This window comes from Hylobates moloch, unplaced genomic scaffold (assembly GCF_009828535.3).
Source record: "Hylobates moloch isolate HMO894 unplaced genomic scaffold, HMol_V3 SCAFFOLD_13, whole genome shotgun sequence".
NCBI lineage: Eukaryota > Metazoa > Chordata > Mammalia > Primates > Hylobatidae > Hylobates > Hylobates moloch.
In genome coordinates, this window is record NW_026652288.1 from 26,147,240 (window position 1) to 26,166,144 (window position 18,905).

General features: G+C 56.3%; 1 protein-coding gene across 1 annotated transcript in view; it reads right to left on the minus strand.

The window, feature by feature from the left end:
- Positions 1-18,905, minus strand: part of OTOF (otoferlin) — a 100,496-nt gene that overhangs the window by 8,761 nt on the left and 72,830 nt on the right. Inside the window, exons 12-36 of the mRNA XM_058427027.1 lie at positions 17,430-17,589; positions 16,420-16,606; positions 15,494-15,680; positions 13,876-14,099; positions 13,294-13,402; positions 12,562-12,742; positions 12,353-12,473; positions 10,724-10,824; positions 10,491-10,581; positions 10,247-10,363; positions 9,967-10,119; positions 9,444-9,633; positions 9,230-9,354; positions 8,678-8,812; positions 7,824-7,985; positions 7,263-7,382; positions 6,681-6,842; positions 6,407-6,569; positions 5,793-5,923; positions 4,425-4,454; positions 3,896-4,024; positions 1,712-1,778; positions 679-815; positions 412-546; positions 28-165 (exon numbers count right to left, since the gene is read on the minus strand). Of these exons, the coding sequence (XP_058283010.1) occupies positions 28-165; positions 412-546; positions 679-815; positions 1,712-1,778; positions 3,896-4,024; positions 4,425-4,454; positions 5,793-5,923; positions 6,407-6,569; positions 6,681-6,842; positions 7,263-7,382; positions 7,824-7,985; positions 8,678-8,812; positions 9,230-9,354; positions 9,444-9,633; positions 9,967-10,119; positions 10,247-10,363; positions 10,491-10,581; positions 10,724-10,824; positions 12,353-12,473; positions 12,562-12,742; positions 13,294-13,402; positions 13,876-14,099; positions 15,494-15,680; positions 16,420-16,606; positions 17,430-17,589 (3,455 nt within the window). The remainder of the gene's footprint in view (positions 1-27; positions 166-411; positions 547-678; positions 816-1,711; positions 1,779-3,895; positions 4,025-4,424; positions 4,455-5,792; positions 5,924-6,406; positions 6,570-6,680; positions 6,843-7,262; positions 7,383-7,823; positions 7,986-8,677; positions 8,813-9,229; positions 9,355-9,443; positions 9,634-9,966; positions 10,120-10,246; positions 10,364-10,490; positions 10,582-10,723; positions 10,825-12,352; positions 12,474-12,561; positions 12,743-13,293; positions 13,403-13,875; positions 14,100-15,493; positions 15,681-16,419; positions 16,607-17,429; positions 17,590-18,905) is intronic.

Sequence of the window (18,905 nt, forward strand, 5' to 3'; positions counted from 1 at the left end):
AAGGAGGGGAAGCGACGGGAGTCTCACCCGGACCACATAGACTCGGACCAGCACGTTGATGGGGTCATTGCTTGGGATGCCCTGGAACATGCCGTAGGTGGAGTCGTAGCCGGCTTCCCGGGACACGTCCTCTGGGAGTGGCACTTTGTACACGCAGAGGGAGCCCTGGGCAAGACAAGTGTGGGTCAGGGTGTAGGTTTGCCTGGCAAGGGTGGCATTCAAAATAGCTAACAGCACCGGGAGGGCTGGACCCTGATGTGGCAGGGCCTTCACCCTTTAACTGCTGAGCCATGGGGAAGTCCAGGGTTTCTGGAGGGAGTGGCCAGGGCAGTGGTGGGAGGTGAGTGGGAGAACCTGTGGTGGGGCAAGGGCTAGGGGGTGCTCAGGCTGGGCCCATGCTCCTGGCCTGACCTTGAAGCGTCCCACAATGCGCTCCTCCTCAGTGGAGCCATCCTCGTCATCCCCGGTCTTGCCCCGAAGCAGGTTGAAAGTGTGCAGCCAGTCCTCAAAGTTATCAAACTCGGACTCCAGCTCTTTGGGGTACACCTGAGCCAGACCAGGCCATTAGGGGGCGGCTGCCTGGTCTCTGGCTTTTGTCCTGCCCCACCTGCAGGATCACCGCGCCCCCCCTCTCCCCGCCCCCGCACACCCTAGAAGAGTCTGCTCCTAGGCTTTCACCTTAAGCTCATCAATCTTGGGTTTCTTCTTCTCGGGGGCCTCGGACCCCTGGCCAGAGCCAGAGCTCTGGGTTTTCTTCTTCTTCTCCTCTTTGGCAGCCCTTGCCTTCTCCTTGCCCTTCATTGACCCCTTCAGGCCTGGCCAGAAGCAGAAAAGGAGGTGGAGCAGAAATAAGCAGAGCAGGAAGGCCTGGATTCGAGACCCAGCTCTGTCGCTAATTTGCTTTACTAACTTAGCTCTCGGATGTCCATGTGATGTCAAATGCAGATAATACTCCCTAGCATGCCCGCCTCATGGAGGTGCTGCGGGCCCCAGTGAGTTTATGCCCGGGAAGGTGTCTGAAGACCGTCATCATGCCCTTTGGAAGAGAGGGGCAGGAAGGAGCATGGGTTTGGTGGTGGAGGCCTGTTGCAGTGCAGTTCCTTGCCCACTCGCTTTCCTCATTAGCTTCCCTCTTCTTGTCCATAATAATAACACTCTGTATTAGCATTTCCCAAACCTCATTCAGTGGAGCACCAGGTGCAGATGCTGCTGGCATGCTTTAGAAGAAAGGGTACTGTGATCCAATAAGCTGGGGAAATATTTTATACTGTGTCTTCCTTTTAGAGATGTATAGTAACATTTGCACAGTAAAGGCTCTGAAAAGTCCTGCACCAAAAGAAGCTGTTTCAATCAGCTTTTCCTAAACTAATTTGACCAAAACTAATTTGTTCCTTCTAGAACACCCACCAATTTTCTTCATGGAAAAGAGTCTGGAAAATGCTGGATGGAATGAGCTCTGAGGTCCCTTCCAGCTGTGATGTTCCGTGGCTCTAAATGTCTGCCTATCACTGTGGGTGCTGAACTGGTCAGAGTAAAAGCCTCCCTAGATAAGGGCCTTAGCCTGCCCAGTGCCCACGGACTACTGATGCTGCTTCCCTGGCTACTAAGGCTGGGAGGGCTGGCAGGAGGGGAAAGAAGCAGGTGGTGAGGTGGGCAGGAGAGCCGACCACCCAGGGGCAGGAAGGAGGCAGTTTCAGGTTCTAGGGCTCACCCTCGGTATTGTCCACTTCCTCCTTCTCCTCCAAGTCAATTCCAGAGGGCTCTTGTTGTCGAAGTTGCTGCCAAAAGATGAGATGAAAAGGACAGAAGGTGGGTTTCCTGGGGAGGAGTCTGTTGACCCCAAATTGTGGGCCCATATGAGTCTTAATGCACTAGAAGTAGAAAATCTTCCCAACTGCACTTCAAATCCACCATATGCTCTGCTTAAGTGGGTTTAAAAAAGTTTATAATGTGTACAGTGTGACTAGTGGTACTTAGGGGTTTATGCATCTGTGGCACATATACACCATGGAATACTATGCAGCCATAAAAAAGGATGAGTTCATGTCCTTTGCAGGGACATGGATGAAGCCAGAAACCATCATTCTGAACAAACTGTCACAAGGACAGAAAACCAAACACCACATGTTCTCACTCACGGGAGGGAATTGAACAATGAGAACACTTGGACACAGGGAGGGGAACATCACACACCAGGGCCTGTTGTGGTGTTGGGGGAGGGGGGAGGGATAGCATTAGGAGCAATACCCACTGTAAATGACGAGTTAATGCGTGCATTACACCAACATGGCACATGCATACCTATGTAACAAACCCGCACGTTGTGCACATGTACCCTAGAACTTAAAGTATAATTAAAAAAAAAAGAAATAACACCTTGCAATAAATATTTACATTTTCTACTTAAAAAAACACAGTGCATTTTAATGTTGCTTTTAGTGGTATTAATAAATTGTTTTAATGTAGAAAAGTATAACAGTAAGAAAATGTACTATATTTTCTTTCACTCAGCACACCCCATCTTACAGGAAAAGAAAATAAATCTTGACTAGAAACTAGAACCAGGTTTCAACTAAGTCGCCACCGCCACCTGGTGGCAGTCTGTGAAAATTGCAGGAGTAGAGACAACAACAGGTAGCCTCTTGCAGCTCCAGCCTGGCCAACTTGATGGTGGGAGACGAGACTACCAGCTGTCCTCAATGATCTGTTCTCCTAGTTTTACAAGTTTTGCTGAGCACACAGCCACCTTGCTAAAGATTACATTTCCCAGCCTCCTTTGCAGATAAGTGTAGCTAAGGGACTAGATTCTGGTCAATGTGAGTGGAAGTGATATGAGCAACTTCTGGATTGGGCCCTGAAAAAGAAAAGCATATGCCTCCTCTCCTCTTTAACCCTTCCTGTGCACTTGAATTAGAACATGATGTTGAGTCACCTCCAACCTTACAGATGTGAGAAACAAGAGGTCAGGATCTTAGTCCTTGACACCACTGAGCCACCATACCAGCCTAATCCCCACTCTCTGAGATGTTATGTGAGAAAGAAACTGCTGTCTTGTTCACATCACTCTAACTTGCTACCGCAGCTTAATGTGTGCTCTAATAAATATCACACCTAGCTTGGGTCAGAGAAAGGGCCTGGGAGAGGATGTGGCTGGATCAGCTCTGGCCCCACTGAGGAAACACAACTGCAGGCATGTGTCCCTCCTGGTCAGGTGGCCAGTCAGAGCACCCTGAGCTAGGTAGGCAGCGTGGAGAGGACACAAACAAGAAAGCAGAGAAATGCACTTTCTGGAACTTGCAATCTGGCCCAACAGATGGAACCCACATATGTGTAATAGGGGAAGAATCATTCATGTGCCGATGACCAAGATGTGTAAAATAAAACAGTATGAAGAAGAGTCGTAAGGACTACTGATAAGCAGTTGTTCCCTTATGGCCTCTGAGAACATGTTTCTCCTTTTTCACAAAGGTTACCTCCTCTGGGACGCCTTCCCTGATTCCCCCAAGCCATGATTTGCCTTTGTTGTCACATAGTCCTCTTTAAGTCTCTGTTTACATGTCCATTTTGCCCAGTAAACCGAGGGCCCATCAGGGCAGGTATGGCATCTTTTGGCTCCCATAGCACCTAGTATGGAGCCTGGCTCATCGCATATACCCAAGAGGCATTTGTGGAATGAGTCAATGAGGACAAAAGAAAACCAAGCAGGGAAGGTAGATGGAACCATTGTCTTGGAAGGTGAGTTCTGAGCTAGGATTTCAAGGATGCGAGACAAGGTCATCCCAAACTCACATGAATGGAGGTGGGATCCAGCTCTGGGGGCCGTGGCGAAGAAGCTGGACAGGAGGGTTTTGAGTGTGGAGGGGGTCACCTCCCCTTACCCTACCCGAGGTCTCACCTCCTTCATGGTGTCAATGGAGGCAAAGTACTTGGACCACCAATCCAGCATGCTCTCATCTGGCTCCTCCTCCTCCGGCTCCTCTGCAGTGCCCTTCTTCTTCTTCTTCTTCTCCTTCTCCTCCTCAGCCTGTAGGTTGGCCAGGTCCAGAGTCCTACATGGACTCCTCCTGCCTGGACAATCCCGAGAGCCTCCACCCATTCCGCCATCTGCCAGCAGGAAGCCTTGGGCTCCATGAGGCTCTGTGGGGCCACCCATGTCCAAGGGGCAGGGCCTTATTTTAGGGAGAAGGTGCCACAGGCCACAGAGAGTTGTGACCTGCCAGCGTGATCCACTCGCCCAAGCAGGACCGGCACTGAGTCCTGCACTCACCCAGCTCTTTTCCACCGCACCTTGGGGGAGATGTGCTGGCCCAAGCATGCGGGGGGCTGGGGCTGGCTCTGTCCCTGATGCCGGACCCTTTGGCCTGACATCGTTGCCAATAAAGGACCCTCTCACCCCAGAGCCCCTGCATGGCCCCCACACTCACCACATCCACCTTGACAACAGCTTCAGAAGTCTGCAGAGGAACCAAGGAGACAGGGGTAGAATCAGCCACTGGGGCCTGGAGTGGCAGGCAGCGGCCTAGCACAGGGTGCGTGGAGGAGCCAAGATGGAAATTACCGTGTGCTGGCAGCCCCTGTGCCCGCAAGGCCAACTTCGCATTAATAAGAGCACTCTGACTGGTGAGTCTGCAAAGGGTCTGAGTGAGGATGTTTCTTTGGGTGGCCAAAGGAACAGGGGGGTGTGTTCCAGGCTGGCCCACGTTCTGCCCTTCCCTGTAGGGTCTGCAGCTTGTAGGCCACTTCCACACCCAACCCCCAGGTGGCAGTTCTCTCTCTGGCAGATGAATGGTCCTAGTCCCAAAGCCAGGAGGAATAAGGAGCTTCCACCTGGAAATCCTTCTCCGACCCAGGCCAGGGAAGTGTCATTTGTGAATGGCTGGGATGGAAAACCAGGGACTCTTTGAAAAGGACACTGATGATCTCATAAGGAATCATTACCTATGGTGTCATTTGTTGGAGTAAAAATTATAGCAGGTGATTATAATAAACTGTGATGGCTCACTCTGTCTCTCATACACACATACCACATGCCAGTGCACATGTACACACCCACATGTATGCACACACGCACATATGCACACCGCAAGCACGCATGCACACACATATGCACATACACCACATGCACGCACACACACATGCACATTTACACACCACATGCACACATGCACATATGCACACCACACACATGCGTGCACACATATATGCACATACACTGCACACATGCACACATGCATTTACACACCACATGCACATATGCACACCATATGCATTCACACATACATGCACATGTTCACACATGCATGCACGCACGTGCATATGCACATACACCACACACATGCATGAACATATGCACACCACACGCACGCACGTGCATATGCACATACCCCACATACAGGCACACACACACACATGCACATACACCACATGCATGCACACACGAGCATATGCACATACACCACATGCACACATGCACAATGCACATATGCACACCACACATACGCACGCACAAATGCACATACATCACATGCATGCACGCACACACATGCACATATGCACACCACACACATGCGCACACACATGCACATTTACACACCACACGCACGCGCGTGCATTCCAGGATAGTATTAGGAGGGAGCTGTTTGGACACACAATCAAGGTCAGCCCCCGACAGTCACATGCCAAAGGAGGCTCTTAGTGTCCTTTTCTCTCGGGGCAGATAGTCTAGTTCACAGGATGTGTCACACGAAGTTGCACGTTCCCAGCCAGCAGGGGGCTGACCCCACCCGCCTTACCGCGTCCAGCTTCACCATGGTCTCCAGTTTCTTGATGGGTACCTCTGGCTCCATAGTCACCACAACCTCCCCTGTGGAGTGAGAGGAGGAGCCCCCATTGCACAGCACACGGCAGCGCCGGAGAAGCCTAACTGGACAGATGGATAGATGGACAGACAGGCAGAGGAAGGAGCAAGAGGAACAGTGAGATTGGCGGGGCAGGAAGGTGCAGAGAACTAAAGCTGATTCTGGAACTTTCTGAGGGAGAGGGGGACAGGCAGTCGAGGGAGAAAATACGGGCACAGGGAGGGAAGAAGAGAGCCCGAGATAAGGGGAAGCTGTGGAGGCCGGCGGGAGGGAGGTAGCCGGGAGGCCTGAGTCTTCTCCATCAACCAGCCCAAGGGGCCTTCTGCCCTCAGGCCCTCCCAGGCTGTCTCCAGTTCTGCCCTCTCTGGCTGTAGAGCTGGGGTCACCTTCGGCAGCCTTCCTTGGCCACCAGGGTGGACCTTCTTCCGTGCCCACCCCCTCGGCCCCAAGGAGCAAACTCTGGCCGTGGCTTGGACTGGACGGAGACCCGGAGCCCTTCCCTGGGGGGTGTGGAGCCACGCTTGGTGGCAGGGTGGATGTGGCCATACCCGTGGTGTTCCAGCTGGGGGCCGAGCGGTCTGGGGGCCGGTAGATGAAGCGTCGCAGAGAGCTGACGGCATGGGAGCCCACCAGTGTGTAGCGACCGAAGGCCCGACAGTCCACCACACGGATGTTCAAGGGCGGGTGCAGCAGCTCGTTCTCTGGGAGGTCCTGGGGTGTTGGCGACAGGAGCCTGAGCCTCCAAGAAGAGGCAGAGGAAGCTGGCTGGCTGAGTGGAGCCACACTGGCCACAGGACGTCCTCCGCCGGGGCCTGCACTCACCACTTCAAACCACTTGACGAGGGTGTTGAAGTTGGGGTTCTTCTTATAATTGTGGATCAGGGACGACTGCACCCCCTTCCCTGCACACTCGATGTCCACTCGTGGCCGGTCCACCTGGGCCAGGTTCACCCGCTTTAGGTCCCGTAGGCCCCAGAACAGCACCTGGGAGAGATTGGGGGGGTGCAGAGAAGAGAGCCCCTTAGTCAAGGGAGCCAGCCATGGGGGCGCTGGACCATCCGAGAAGGAACTGGGCAGTGGGATGGGCAGTAGTTCACCCCAGATTTCAAAGGGTGGGAGCAGGGCCAGGAGAGCAGAGGAGGGGCAGGCATCCTCCAGGGATGAGGGTGAGGCTGCCCGGAGAAGGGGTGCAGAGTCAGGGGTGCAGACAGGAGGGCTGGGCACAGTCCTGGGACATGGGAGTGCGACTTGGTGCAGACGGGGGAAGGCCCTGGGCTGGGGCAGGAGCCTGGGTCTGCTGCTGGCTCCTGGTGATGGTGGTGGGAGGGGGATGACAAGCCACTTCCCCTCCTGGGTCCTCAGACTCCTCATCCAAAACGGAAGGGCCACACAGAGCCCTCGCACCTCCACTCGGTACTTGCTGAGCACGGGCCGGATGCCCACAGGCACAGGCATGATGGGACCTCGGTCCACGTCCACCGGGCCATTGATGGGGGGCAGGTCAGCCTTCCCTGCTGGTCCAATCTGGGGAATGGGGGTCACAGGTCACACAATGGGGAGCCCAGGGACAGGGTCTCTTTCCCCATGAGTTGTTTGCCATGATATCTGGGGAGACAGGGAAAACCCCCTAAGAACCATGCCCCCAGCTTCGGTCAGGATGGGAGGGAGAGAGGCCCCCAGGCCCCCAGCCCCCAGGCCCCAGGCCCCAGCTCCAGGCCCCAATCCCCAGGCCCTAACCCCCAGGCCCTAACCCCCAGGCCCTAACCCCCCAGACCCCAGGCCCCAGCCCTCAGCTCCAGCCCTCAGCCCCAGGCCCCAGCCTCCAGCCCCCAGGCCCCACCCCCAGGCCCCAGCTCCCAGGCCCCAGACCCCAGGCCCCAGCCTTCAGGCCCCAGCCCCCAGCCCTAGGCCCCAGCTCCCAGCCTCCAGTCCCCAGGCCTCAGCCCCTCTTCCCTGCAGTCCCACCTGCAGCAGCTCGAAGGCCGCCAGCAGGTCTCCAGCTGTGGCGTTGCCACGGTAGATCTGGTAGTACTCGAGCTGGGGCGGGAAGCGGGGTGGGCAGTACACCTCGTCTGCCATCTTCACCAGGGGTTTGGCGAAGGTCCGGCCCATGAAGTCAGCTTTACCCTGACGCAACAGACAACCCAGAAGCCTCTTGGTGCTTGCTATCCACACCTGTGATCTCGTTTGGTCCTTACCACAGCCCCATGAGTTGTTGTAAGGGACAGGTGTGATCACCCCATTTTACAGATGGGGAAACCAAGTCTCAGGGCCCACCAAAGACTTGTTCAAGGCCAAGCAGTCAGTAAATGGGAGATGCCCGGCTCAGGACTAGACATGAGGTCCTCCTACCTCTAGTCCAGGGCTACCTGGGCACCTCAGCAGCTGAGGTGGTGCGTGAGAAGGTGGCTCGCTAACTCTCGGGGGTCACCCCAATCCCTTATTCCCTGCTCCAGAACCTCCATGGAGGACGGCAAGGCTGTTACTGGTTGTGGTAGCTGTGGGCAGGGGTCGGGAGCCCTGGGATTGGGAGGCTAGTGACAGCAGGAATTGCCGGCACATCTCCAGGGCTCAGTCTGTTGGTGACAGGAGGTGAAGATGTCCTGGCCTGGGAAGGGGTCAGGCTGCCGCAAGCAGGCAGGAGGCACCTGGAGGGACTGGGTGTCAGCCCCACTCCCAGCTTCCCAGCCAGCACCTGGCCAAGGAGCTCTGCAGGTGGGTGGCGGAGGTGAGGGCACAGCCTCAGTGCAGGTGGAGTGCAGGGAACAAGGGCCAGGTGTGGTGCTGCTGGGGTCCCTGGCACCGGAGCCCACCCATACCATGGAATCCTGGTCGTAGATTTCGATGACAATGATGGGCGGATCATCCCTCAGCTCATGAGCTTCACCATAGAGCTCTAGGTTGTCGAACACCAGCATCTGGTCCCAGGTGGGACACAGGGTCTCATTCAGCACCTGCAGCATGGGATGGGGAGACAGGTGACAAGTGACAGAGGGTGGGCAGATGCACAAACAGGAGCCGCCTCTACTCACTCAGCTTCCACGGAACCTGGGGGCAGGAGTGACAGGTTTCTTGATTCTTCCAGAAATCTTAAAATCAAGGCTAATATGAGGTTTTCCCCAAGCCCCCTGCCAATGTCCTCCTTGTCATCCCTGTCTTGTGAATATAACCACAGCTAAAGCCCGTAGCCTTTCCAGTGTGACCCGGGTCTGCAGTTATCTGCAGGGCTTCCCCTGAGAAACCGGGGCACTGGCTGACCTGTGGCTCCAGGCCCCACAGGCTCACAGGCCCCACAGGCTCCAGTCCCCACAGGCTCACAGGCTTCCTGGTGCTGTCAAAGCCAGAGCCACTCCCTCCCCCCAGGCCCTCACCTCTGTGCACTGACTCTGATTGATGAAGAAGACCCGAGCAAAGGGGTCTGAGAGTCCGCTGCTGTCGGCGGCAAAGAGGCTGCGGGCCTGGTACATGTGGGCTCGGAGCTGGAACGCCTGCTTCTCTGTGGGGAAGGGCAGCCTGAGGTTCCGGGATGGGCAGCCCCTCCGGCCCCCTCCCAGGTGAGGCTTTGAGTGAGGGGTCCTCACTCACTGGTGTAGACCAGGCTGACGGGCGGGAAGGCATGCGGACCCAGGCCCTGGGCCGCCTTGACCTCCTCGAAGCCACAGGGCAGGCCACACAGGAACTCCTTGCGCTGTTTGCTGAGGCTCAGCCACAGGTAGAGCTCCACCTTGGCCTGCACTGTCCAGCCTGCCGAGCCGAAGCCCCGCTTCCCTGGCAACTGGGGACGGGTATGGGGTCACCAGGAGCCTGACAGCTGCCAGGGCCCATGGGGTGGGGATGGGGCCGGGGCCAGCAGAGGCCCTGGTCAGAGCTACCCTGCCCCTTCACAGCCATCCCGCTTGGCTGGGGTCCGGTGGAGACAGGGGCATGGGCAGGGGGCCATCCTGCCCCCTTCCCCACCCCTTCCCCCATCTCCTTCCCATTCTCAGCCCTTCTCTGAACACCTGCTGCTTGAAGGCCCCACCCTGTCACTCAGGCCCTCCAGCCCCAGGTGGGGGCTGCTGCTCCCCAAAAGGACCCAGGCCCCCATCCATCCTGCCCCCTCCAGCACCTTGAGGAAGAGCGTCTTGACCTTGGCGCAGTCCTTGCCAGTCTCCTCCTCCACGATGGAGAAGAGCAGGTCCTTGGAGGGCACACGGGCATAGGCGACACGCTTGTTGTTGCTCATCATCCAGATGAAGATGTCGGGAATACTGTGCTGGGGCTGGGGGTTGGGGGTGGCCAGGGGCAGCGGGTAAGGGGGTCTAGCCTCCTGACTGAGCCCCCTGAGCCTGAGGGGCCCCAGAGAGCCAGCCCTGGATGAGGCAAAGCCCCCTCCCCTTGGGCCGCACCTCGTCCGCCAGGAAGCGCAGCTTCTGCAGGAAGTTCTGGCACAGCCTCAGCTTGTCCCGCACCGTGTGCCGCTTCACCTGGGCCCGCAGCATCCTGGCCTGCTGCCCCATGCTTTCCTGCGCAGGAGGGGGTGTCAGTGAACCCAGCTACTGGGGGACAGCTCGGGCCATGACAAAGGGGGTTGTGACACCTTCTCACAGCCAGGCCCTCCCTCCAGCCCCTGCCGTCCAGTCGCGTCCTCACCAGCTCCCTCATGCAGGACTTGAGGCGCTCCCGGTCAAGCCTGGTGCGGGATGAGTGGCCCTGGTCCTTGTCAGCCAGGGAGAGGAAGCGGCTGGGGGTAGGGGGAGCCGGGGTTTAGCGAGCCTGACCAGCAGGGGCTCTGTAGATTCTTCCTCATCTGCCCAGCCCTGGCAGGGTCCCCTTTGTCCAGTTCCACTTCATCCTCCCCCCACCTGCTGCCCCTCCCTTCTCACCAGCAGCCACAGCTCAGCTCCTCCAGGACGCCCCGCAGGCGACGCTCAGGGTAGGACTTCTCCATTTTGATCATCTCCTGCACGTCGTTCAGGCCTTCTTCCTGTGAATCAGGAATGTGGGTGATGCTGGGCCACAGCCCCGCCTCCCCAGCCTCCCCAAATGTCTCCTCCCCATTGATCAGGGGAGTGAGGGACCTCATGATCTGGGAGCTCTCACTAGGGCCATCCTGAGTATCGGTCATCATGAGGAAGTCATCAATTTCCCAAGTTCTGTTCTCAGAACCTGGAGATGTTGGTGTTCTGGGTTCTTCAGTTCCCGAAGGAAGAAGCCACCTCTGGGCTGTGAGTCTGTGGCTCTGGTGAGCTCACAGGGCCTGGGCAGAACTCAGGGCTAGGCTGGGGGCTCAGGGGTGGCCAGAGACAGAGGGAAACCCTAGGACTGGATGTGACAAGATCCCGACGTCACTCCAGAATGCTGGGGCCTGTGGCAGGGGATGGGAACAGATGCCTGGGGGAAGAGGGAGTGGCTCTGGCTCTGAGAGCACTGGGAGGGCTGTGAGACCCAGGCCCCACAGGAGACACAGGTCAGCTAGTACCCCAGCTCTTAGGGGGAAGCCTTGCAGATAACTGCAGACCCAGGTCACACTGCAAAGGCTATGGGCTTTAACTATGGTTATAGTCACAAGACAGGGATGACAAGGAGGACATTGGCAGGGGGCTGGGAGCAGACCTCATATTAGCCTTGATTTTTTTGGAAGTTTTAATTCATTTTTATAAAATATGAGCTGGCTGAGCTTCAGGGAACTTCAACAGGGAGCACCAACAGCTCAGGGAAGGGTGGGATTATCTGCTGGTCCCTGCTCCTCCAGGTTGGGGAGAAGGAGGTCTCATGCCAACAGCTGCACTCCTCGCCCAGTCAGTGCCCATGGCTCAAGCGGGGAGAGGGGTGGGCAGAGGAGGAGGGGGCAACTCCTTGAGCTTCAGACACTGCTCACTTCTCTCTTTTCCCCATTTCCCTTCCCTAGCCTTGCTTTTTTTATTTTATTTTATTTTAATTTTTATTTTATTTTATTTTATTTTTTGAGATGAAGTTTTGCTCGGTCGCCCAGGCTGGAGTGCAGTGGCGCGATCTCGGCTCACTGCAACCTCTGCCTCATGGGTTCAAGCGATTCTCCTGCTTCAGCCTCCCGAATAGCTGGAATTACAGGTGCCCGCCAGCAAGCCCCGCTAATTTTTGCATTTTAAGTAGAGATGACATTTCACTATGTTGGTCAGGACGGTCTCGAACTCCTGACCTCAGGTGATCCACCAGCCTTGGCCTCCTAAAGTGTTGGGATTACAGGTGTGAGCCACCACACCTGTCTCCCTAGCCTTGCTTTTAAGATTTCTGGAAAAATCAGGGAACTCAACACTCCTGCCCCAGGGTTCGCTGGAGGCTGCAGTGACTAGAGGTGGCTCCTGCCCTTGTCTGTGCCCTGGGACCTGGGGCTGAGGATGGGAACAGAGGTCTTGCTGGGGCCGTTCCTGCAGCCCCTGGGCAGCCCAGCTTTGTGTGTTCCAGGGAAGGCCCTCTGACAGCGCTGTCTCCCCCAGGACCCCACTGCTGCTGGCCCCTGGCCTGGCCCTGACCAGCTTGTCAGCGATGTGGTCCATGATGTTGGCATTGTAGAGGCGGCGGCGCTGGTCCGGCCACCAGCTCTTGATGTAGATGCAGGGCTTTCGCTCCAGGTAGGGCAGATGGAAGTAGTTCCTGGGGTGGGCAGAGGCGGGAGGTGAGGCCTTGGGGGCCCAGGGAGGTGGGAGGGCCAGGCCACAGGAGGATGGGAGGCTGGGCCCACCTGTCGGTGACCTGGGGCCGCATTGGTGGGGTGGAGGAGACTGAGGCCAGGTCCCCGCCATCACTGGCCTCGTCATCACTTGCGTTCTGAATCAGGTCTACTTCTTCCTCATCCCCTGGTTCCTTCCGGGGCCGAGGCCGCTGGGGCCGGGCCAGGCCATCAACTTCGTTCCCATAGTTGCCTGGAGGCAGAATGGGCCCAGAAGGCCTAGAGTGCATTCCCCACCAGGCCCCTCCCACCGTCCAATCCGGGGCTGCCTTGGATTTGGGAAAGGGGAGAGGGAGAGTCAGGGAATGGCGCTCAGACGTGACACAGCATTAGCCAGAGAGCATTAGCCCGTGTCCCCACTCCGCTGAGAGTCGGGGAGTCCTGATGACGCCTGAGTGCGAGGCCCAGCCCTGGCCCAGACTGTGGCCTGAGTTCCCACTCTCTCCTCTCCAGCCCCAGCAAGGGCCTCTCCCTGCCCTCTGCCCCAGGTCCCAAACACAGCCTCACCCTGTAGGTGGAGCTGAGGGTCGGCCCATTTATGGGGCGTGGTCCACCCCATGCACACACAAAGTGTTTCCTGGATGCTTGAGGCCTCTCAGGGGAAAGGGGTCAACGTTCCCTACAGGAGTGAGGACAGGGCTGAGGTGCACAGCGTCACACTTACCACCTGCAGCCTAGGCCTGAAGCTCCCCATGGGCCCAGTACTCACCTAGGCCTGAAGCCTGCTGTGGGCCCAGCACTCACCTATGGTGACCTCAAAGGTGATGGGCTTGTCTCCGTTTCTCCGGTCAATCATTGAGGCCTCCAGAAAGGCTCCAAAGAGAAAGAATTCTTCCATTTTACCTGCACAGCTCTGTGGGGAGGCAGTTCAAACCGTTCCTGAGCTTGAGTAAGGGTGGCAGGTCAGGGGCCAGGCTTCCTTCCGTCTCACAGACAGGCCCTGGGGATGGATGGTGGGGGCATCCCACCCGGCTTTGGGGCCAGGCAGCCCAGACCCCAGTGGCCCCCCAGCCTGGAAATCCATGCAAGCAGGGCTGGCTGCAGACACCACAGGGACAGCCGTGGCAGGGAAGAGGGGCAGAGGAGAGGCACCATCGTGAGACCTGGCAGCTGTTGTGAGACAGAGCACAGGCAGGCAGTGGACGAGGGCAGAGTCCTGTTGGGGGACTGAGTGGGGGCCTGTGCTACCTGGGAAGGAGCCTCATCCTGAGGTCTGACTCCTCAGGTAGACAGGGCAGCAACAGGCAAAGCTTGGGACCCGGGTGCCTCAGGGAGAAGGGGGCTGAGCTGGAGGCCTGGGGGACAGCACAGTGCCTGGGGTCTCACCTCCGAGATGGGCGTGGCCTGCTCCACCTGCACCTCTGTGGAGCTGGTGAGCTCGGGGTTGGAGGTGTCCAGGATCTCCACGGCCAGGCCCAGCAGGAGCCGGGCCCGGAAGGACACACCCTCCCCCAGGCCCTCATTCAGGTCCTGATGCTCGTCCAGCAGCGTGTAGTTACGCGTGGAGCCGTACATGTTCACCCAGGCTGGGCCCAGTGTGGGCAGGAAGCCTGTGGCAGTGGGGAGAAAAATGAGGGGGCCGCATCACATCCAGTTTCCCTGGGGAAGAGGGGCCTCTTTTGGGGGTCCCTGGCCTCCAGCTCCTGGGTGTTGAGCTGAGAACTTCATGTGTGCCATTCAGGTGTGGGGCAGCCTTCTTACACTGCACTGGGGTAGAGCACTCTCTTGGATCTATTTCTTCCCTGTGGGGGCCTGAGCTGGAAGCAGTGGGGAGGCAAAGTCTAGCTCCCTGCTTCCTGGAACTTGGAGCAGGAATTGCCAACAGTCTACTTGTAGGACAGAGCCAGTCCTTCCAAGTCCCCAGCATGATCTTGGGTCCTGTGCCATTTTTGCAGCTCTGTCCCACCATGGTGACCCTGCCGGTGCAGACCCCTCCCCTCCTCGCTGAAGGCCCTCCCTCTCCATCTCTGCCTGTGAAATGCTGCTTCCTCACGAAGCCTTCTCAATTCCTAGGCACAAGTCCCTTCTCTTATGGCTAAGATCTGTCAGGCCTCTGACAGGGGTCGCATGATCCAGTTTTTTGGTTTATTTGCTTTTTATTCTGCCTTTTTTAAAAAAACACTTGTAGCATTTTAAAAATTTAGATATACTTCATATGACATAAAATTCACCATTTTAAAGTGTACATTTCAGTGGTTTTTAGTATATTCACTATGTTATAAACCATCATCTAATTCCAGAACAGTTCCACCCCCTCAAAAGAAACTCTTCACCTATTTAGCAGTTAGTCCCAATCCCCTCCCTTTAGCACCTGGAAACCAGCAATCTACTTTCTGTCTCTATGGATTTGCCGGATGTTTCACATACGTGGATCAGACAACATGTGGCCTTTTGTGTCTTCTGCCTCATGTTTTGACCATTTGGTAGCACATCTATCTCCTTAACACACAGTGAGCACTTTGATCCAGGAATAGATTCTTATCTCACTCTATGTCCTTGGAACCCAGCACAGGGCAGGGATCCTAGGAGGTGGTCAATCCCTGTGAGTCTGCAGATAGGCACTACTATTAGGTATCATATATATATATACACACACACTGTAATTATATACAAATGCAGCATATACACTGCAATGATATGCACATTCATACTATAATTATTACATCATATAATCATTATTATTTTCACTTTACAAACGGGAAAACAGGTCACACAACTACTAACTGTCAAATCCAGTCAGCTGGGCTCAGGCCAGCTCTGAGCCGACCTGAGCCACAACTCCCCACCCTCCACCTGAGGCAGGGGCTGCTGGCAAGGCCCTGGAAGCGCCTGTGAGGCTCAGGTCCAGAGCTGATGACGGTGGTGTGAAGAGAGGGGGTCTCACCCATTCCTTCCCTTCGGGCCATTCCCTGCCCCCTAGCACACTGGGTCTCCCGCTGCTGACCTTTGTCTCCATCATTAGAAATCTTGCGCAGGTCAATGAAGTGGGTGCCGATGGCCACGTCATTGACCTTGTCCGAGTCTCGGATCTGCACCTTCATGCGTTTGCAGAGTGGGGGGAAGAGGTCTGTAAAGACGACCTGCTCATTCCACAGGGGCTCATAGCTGCTCTTCTGCACGGAAGTCTTGCCCTGGTGGAAGGGGGAGCACAGGTGAGGTGTGGCATGCGTGCGTGAGTGGGTGCATGTGTGTGTGTGTGGGCGCGTGTTTGTGTGTGTGAGTGGGCGCATGTGTGCATGTGTGAGTAGGTGTGCGTGCGTGAGTGGATGCGTGTGTGCGTGTGTGAGTGGGCGCATGTGTGCGTTTGTGAGTGGGTGCATGTGTGAGTGGGTGTGCGTGCGTGTGTGAGTGGATGCATGTGTGCGTGTATGAGTGGGAGCATGTGTGCGTTTGTGAGTGGGTGTGCATGCCTTGCGAATGGGTGTGCATGTGTGCGTGTTAATGGGTCCATGTGTGGGTGTGTGAGTGGGTGCATGTGTGTGTGTGTATTCGTGGGTGCATGTGTGCGTGTGTGAGTGGGTGCGTGTGTGTGTGTGTATTCGTGGGTGAATGTGTGCACGGGTGAGTGGGTGCGTGTGTGCGTGCGTGAGTGGGTATGTGTGCATGTGTGAGTGGGTGCATGTGTGTGTGCATGCCTGTGTGTGGACTTGTCTCCACTCTTCCCCCAGCCTCTCCTCCCTCTCATGCCCCCTGTGCAACTCTCAGTCTAAGGACTCCAGGAGGCAGGGAGGATCCTCTAAGTCCGTCCCTGGCCAACATCATTTCCAGCCTTGTCTTACCCGCCCAGCTGCCCCAGGCCCCACACCCATCAGCCTGCCCTTGTGATACCTGTCACCCAGCCCCGGCCTCCTGTACCTCATACCCCAGTACCTTCTGGCCAGCAAAGAAGACTTGCACGTAGGGGTCTACAAGGTCCTTGTTTTCACCGATGAAAGCCTTCTTTACATTGGCCATGAGGCTTGTGTTCATACGGGGCAGGCCCTCTGCTCGGTAAATTTTCACATAGAACCGGGCCCACTGGCGTTCGGGGGGCACCCCCTCGGGGAGCAGCAAGTTCCTGCCAGCATATACAGCCAGGGCCATGGTCGCCAGGTCCAGATCCCCAACCCCCATCCTGGCATCTACACACCCCTGGGTCCTGGCACAGTCTCTAAGGGACAGCTGAGGGGGCCAGGCTAGGATTAGACACTTGTGTTCATGGAACTTGCCCCTTGTGGGATTCTGGGCAAATCTTCCCATCTCACTGAGCTGCCGTTTCCTCACTGTTGAAGTGGCTGTAATAATACCCACCTCCCAAGAATATGATTGGCTCAAGCACGCTAAAACATATGAGTGCTTTGTAGATTGTACATTGGGATATGATCAATATTATTGTCAGTGTTTTATAGTTTTGTGCCATATCTTTTGTTTTGTAGACAAAAACTTCATAGTAGCCACTCTCTCTCCCCCAGCTCACAAAAGACAGGATTCATTGATCCCAGCACTTTTACCCACTTATTCCAGACAAGGTCACAGAATATTTCTCAACAGCTGCTATCAGCTGCCTGGAATTGGCACACCAGAAGAAACCTTGGCTCTCCCAGCACTATCCTGCTGCTATACTCAGGACCCAGCAGCTGCTGGCTATGGTCTGCCAGCATCGACGCTTCCCAACCCGTTTCTCACTGGCAGAAAGGATGTCAAAGGACTGTTATTCTCAGCCATCCTCCATCACCCCCTGCCCCTGCCCTGCCTCGGAAGAGTGGGGTTGCTTGGGAGAGTGAGCGAGAGCAGGGTGAGGGAGACGGGTGGCAGGTGCTCTGAGCAAACCCTCACCGGGAGCTCCCTGGGGGAAGGAAGGGCTGGCTCAGACTCCAGGGGCTGGGGTAGCTGGGCCTCACCCCTCAATATCATCTTCGTCGGTCTCATTGGCCTTGTGGGGCGTCTTGATGTTGTCCCCTTTGCCCACCACAGCAACGTCACACTTCACGTAGCCCTTCAGCCCCGAGGAGATGTCATCGGGGTCAGACAGGATGGCCCACTTGTGATGGAACTGGTGCTCTGTAATGATGAGGGGTGGGCACTGCACCAGACGCCCCCAACCAGAGCATCTCCCAGTGCTCAGGGCAGGCCAAGGGGTGGCAGAACCAAATGCTGTCTTGGCCCCTAGAGTCCCAGGACCTGGGCCACAGCTCTGCCTGTCCCTAGCCCAGGGGCTGATAGAGTCTGAGGTCCTGTGGAGCTGGGGCAGTGGGTGTGACTTGGAAGCACGACAGCCTCCTCCTAATTGGGTTTTTTCTGCCTGTGGCCTCTTCTATGGCCCCACCCCAGTCAGCCAGACTTCACATAGCTGTGAAGGACACAGCTGCCCACAGGGCCTTCCCAGGTGGAGGCTCATGCTCCTGCTCCCCATCTGGGGCTTCCCAGTGCCTTGGGGTGAAGACAAAACGCATGGCCTGCGGGCTCCTGATTTAGTGCTCCCTGACTCACTCTGCTGAGCCCACCCAGCCCTGTGTTCCTCCTTGCTGAACAGGTGGCACGGTTTTATTTGCCCTTTTATACCTCCATGCCTTTGCATCTGCTGCTCATTGAGCTTGGAACGCCCTCATTCCTGTTCTCTCCACCTCCACCTGTCTTTCTCCCTATTCAATTTGTAAACTTCTACTCATTTTGCTCAAGTTTCTCCTCCTTCATGCAGCCCTCCCTGACTTCCTCAGAAGAGTTGATCCTGGGCTCTTTAGTGTTTGTTCTCTGTGATCTCCATACACATCTCCCATCTCACTGTGCACTGTGCTGATCTGGGTATTGTTTGTCTCTGATTTTAGACTAAGAGTCTCCTAAAGACAAGGATTGTCAGTCTCATCCCAGTGTCCCATGACCTATGACTGTGTGGAGGAAAGGACAAATGTCAGGGAAGGGGGCGCTTTAGGAAGGATCTTCCCCTTCAGGTTTACTTTAAGCACAGTGGGCAAGCAAAGGGAAGAGCATCACTGTGCCTTAGGAATCTGCTTCCCGGGATGTTCTGTGGCCACTGAACTCTCGGGACTCAGCACTTCCCTCCTTCACTGCCTCCTCTTCCACCTTCTACTGTAGCGCAGGCCTGCGTCCTGCAAGCCTGTGGCCCTGGTGGGCTCCCGAAGATGTTAGGGGCTGTGTGCAGAGGTTGGCCTTTCTGGGAATAGCCAGGCCACCTGTGTCTCAGAAAAGATAATGCCACAGTAGAGTCTGAAGAGAGGGACAAGCAAGGTGAGAGGGCAGGAAGGCACGTGGATGAGGAGTCACTGGAGAACCTCAGCCAGGCTGGCAGGCCTCCGGGGCGGGGCCATGACCCAGGTATCCCAGGAACTTCAGGTCTTGCCAGAGCAGATGTGTGTCGG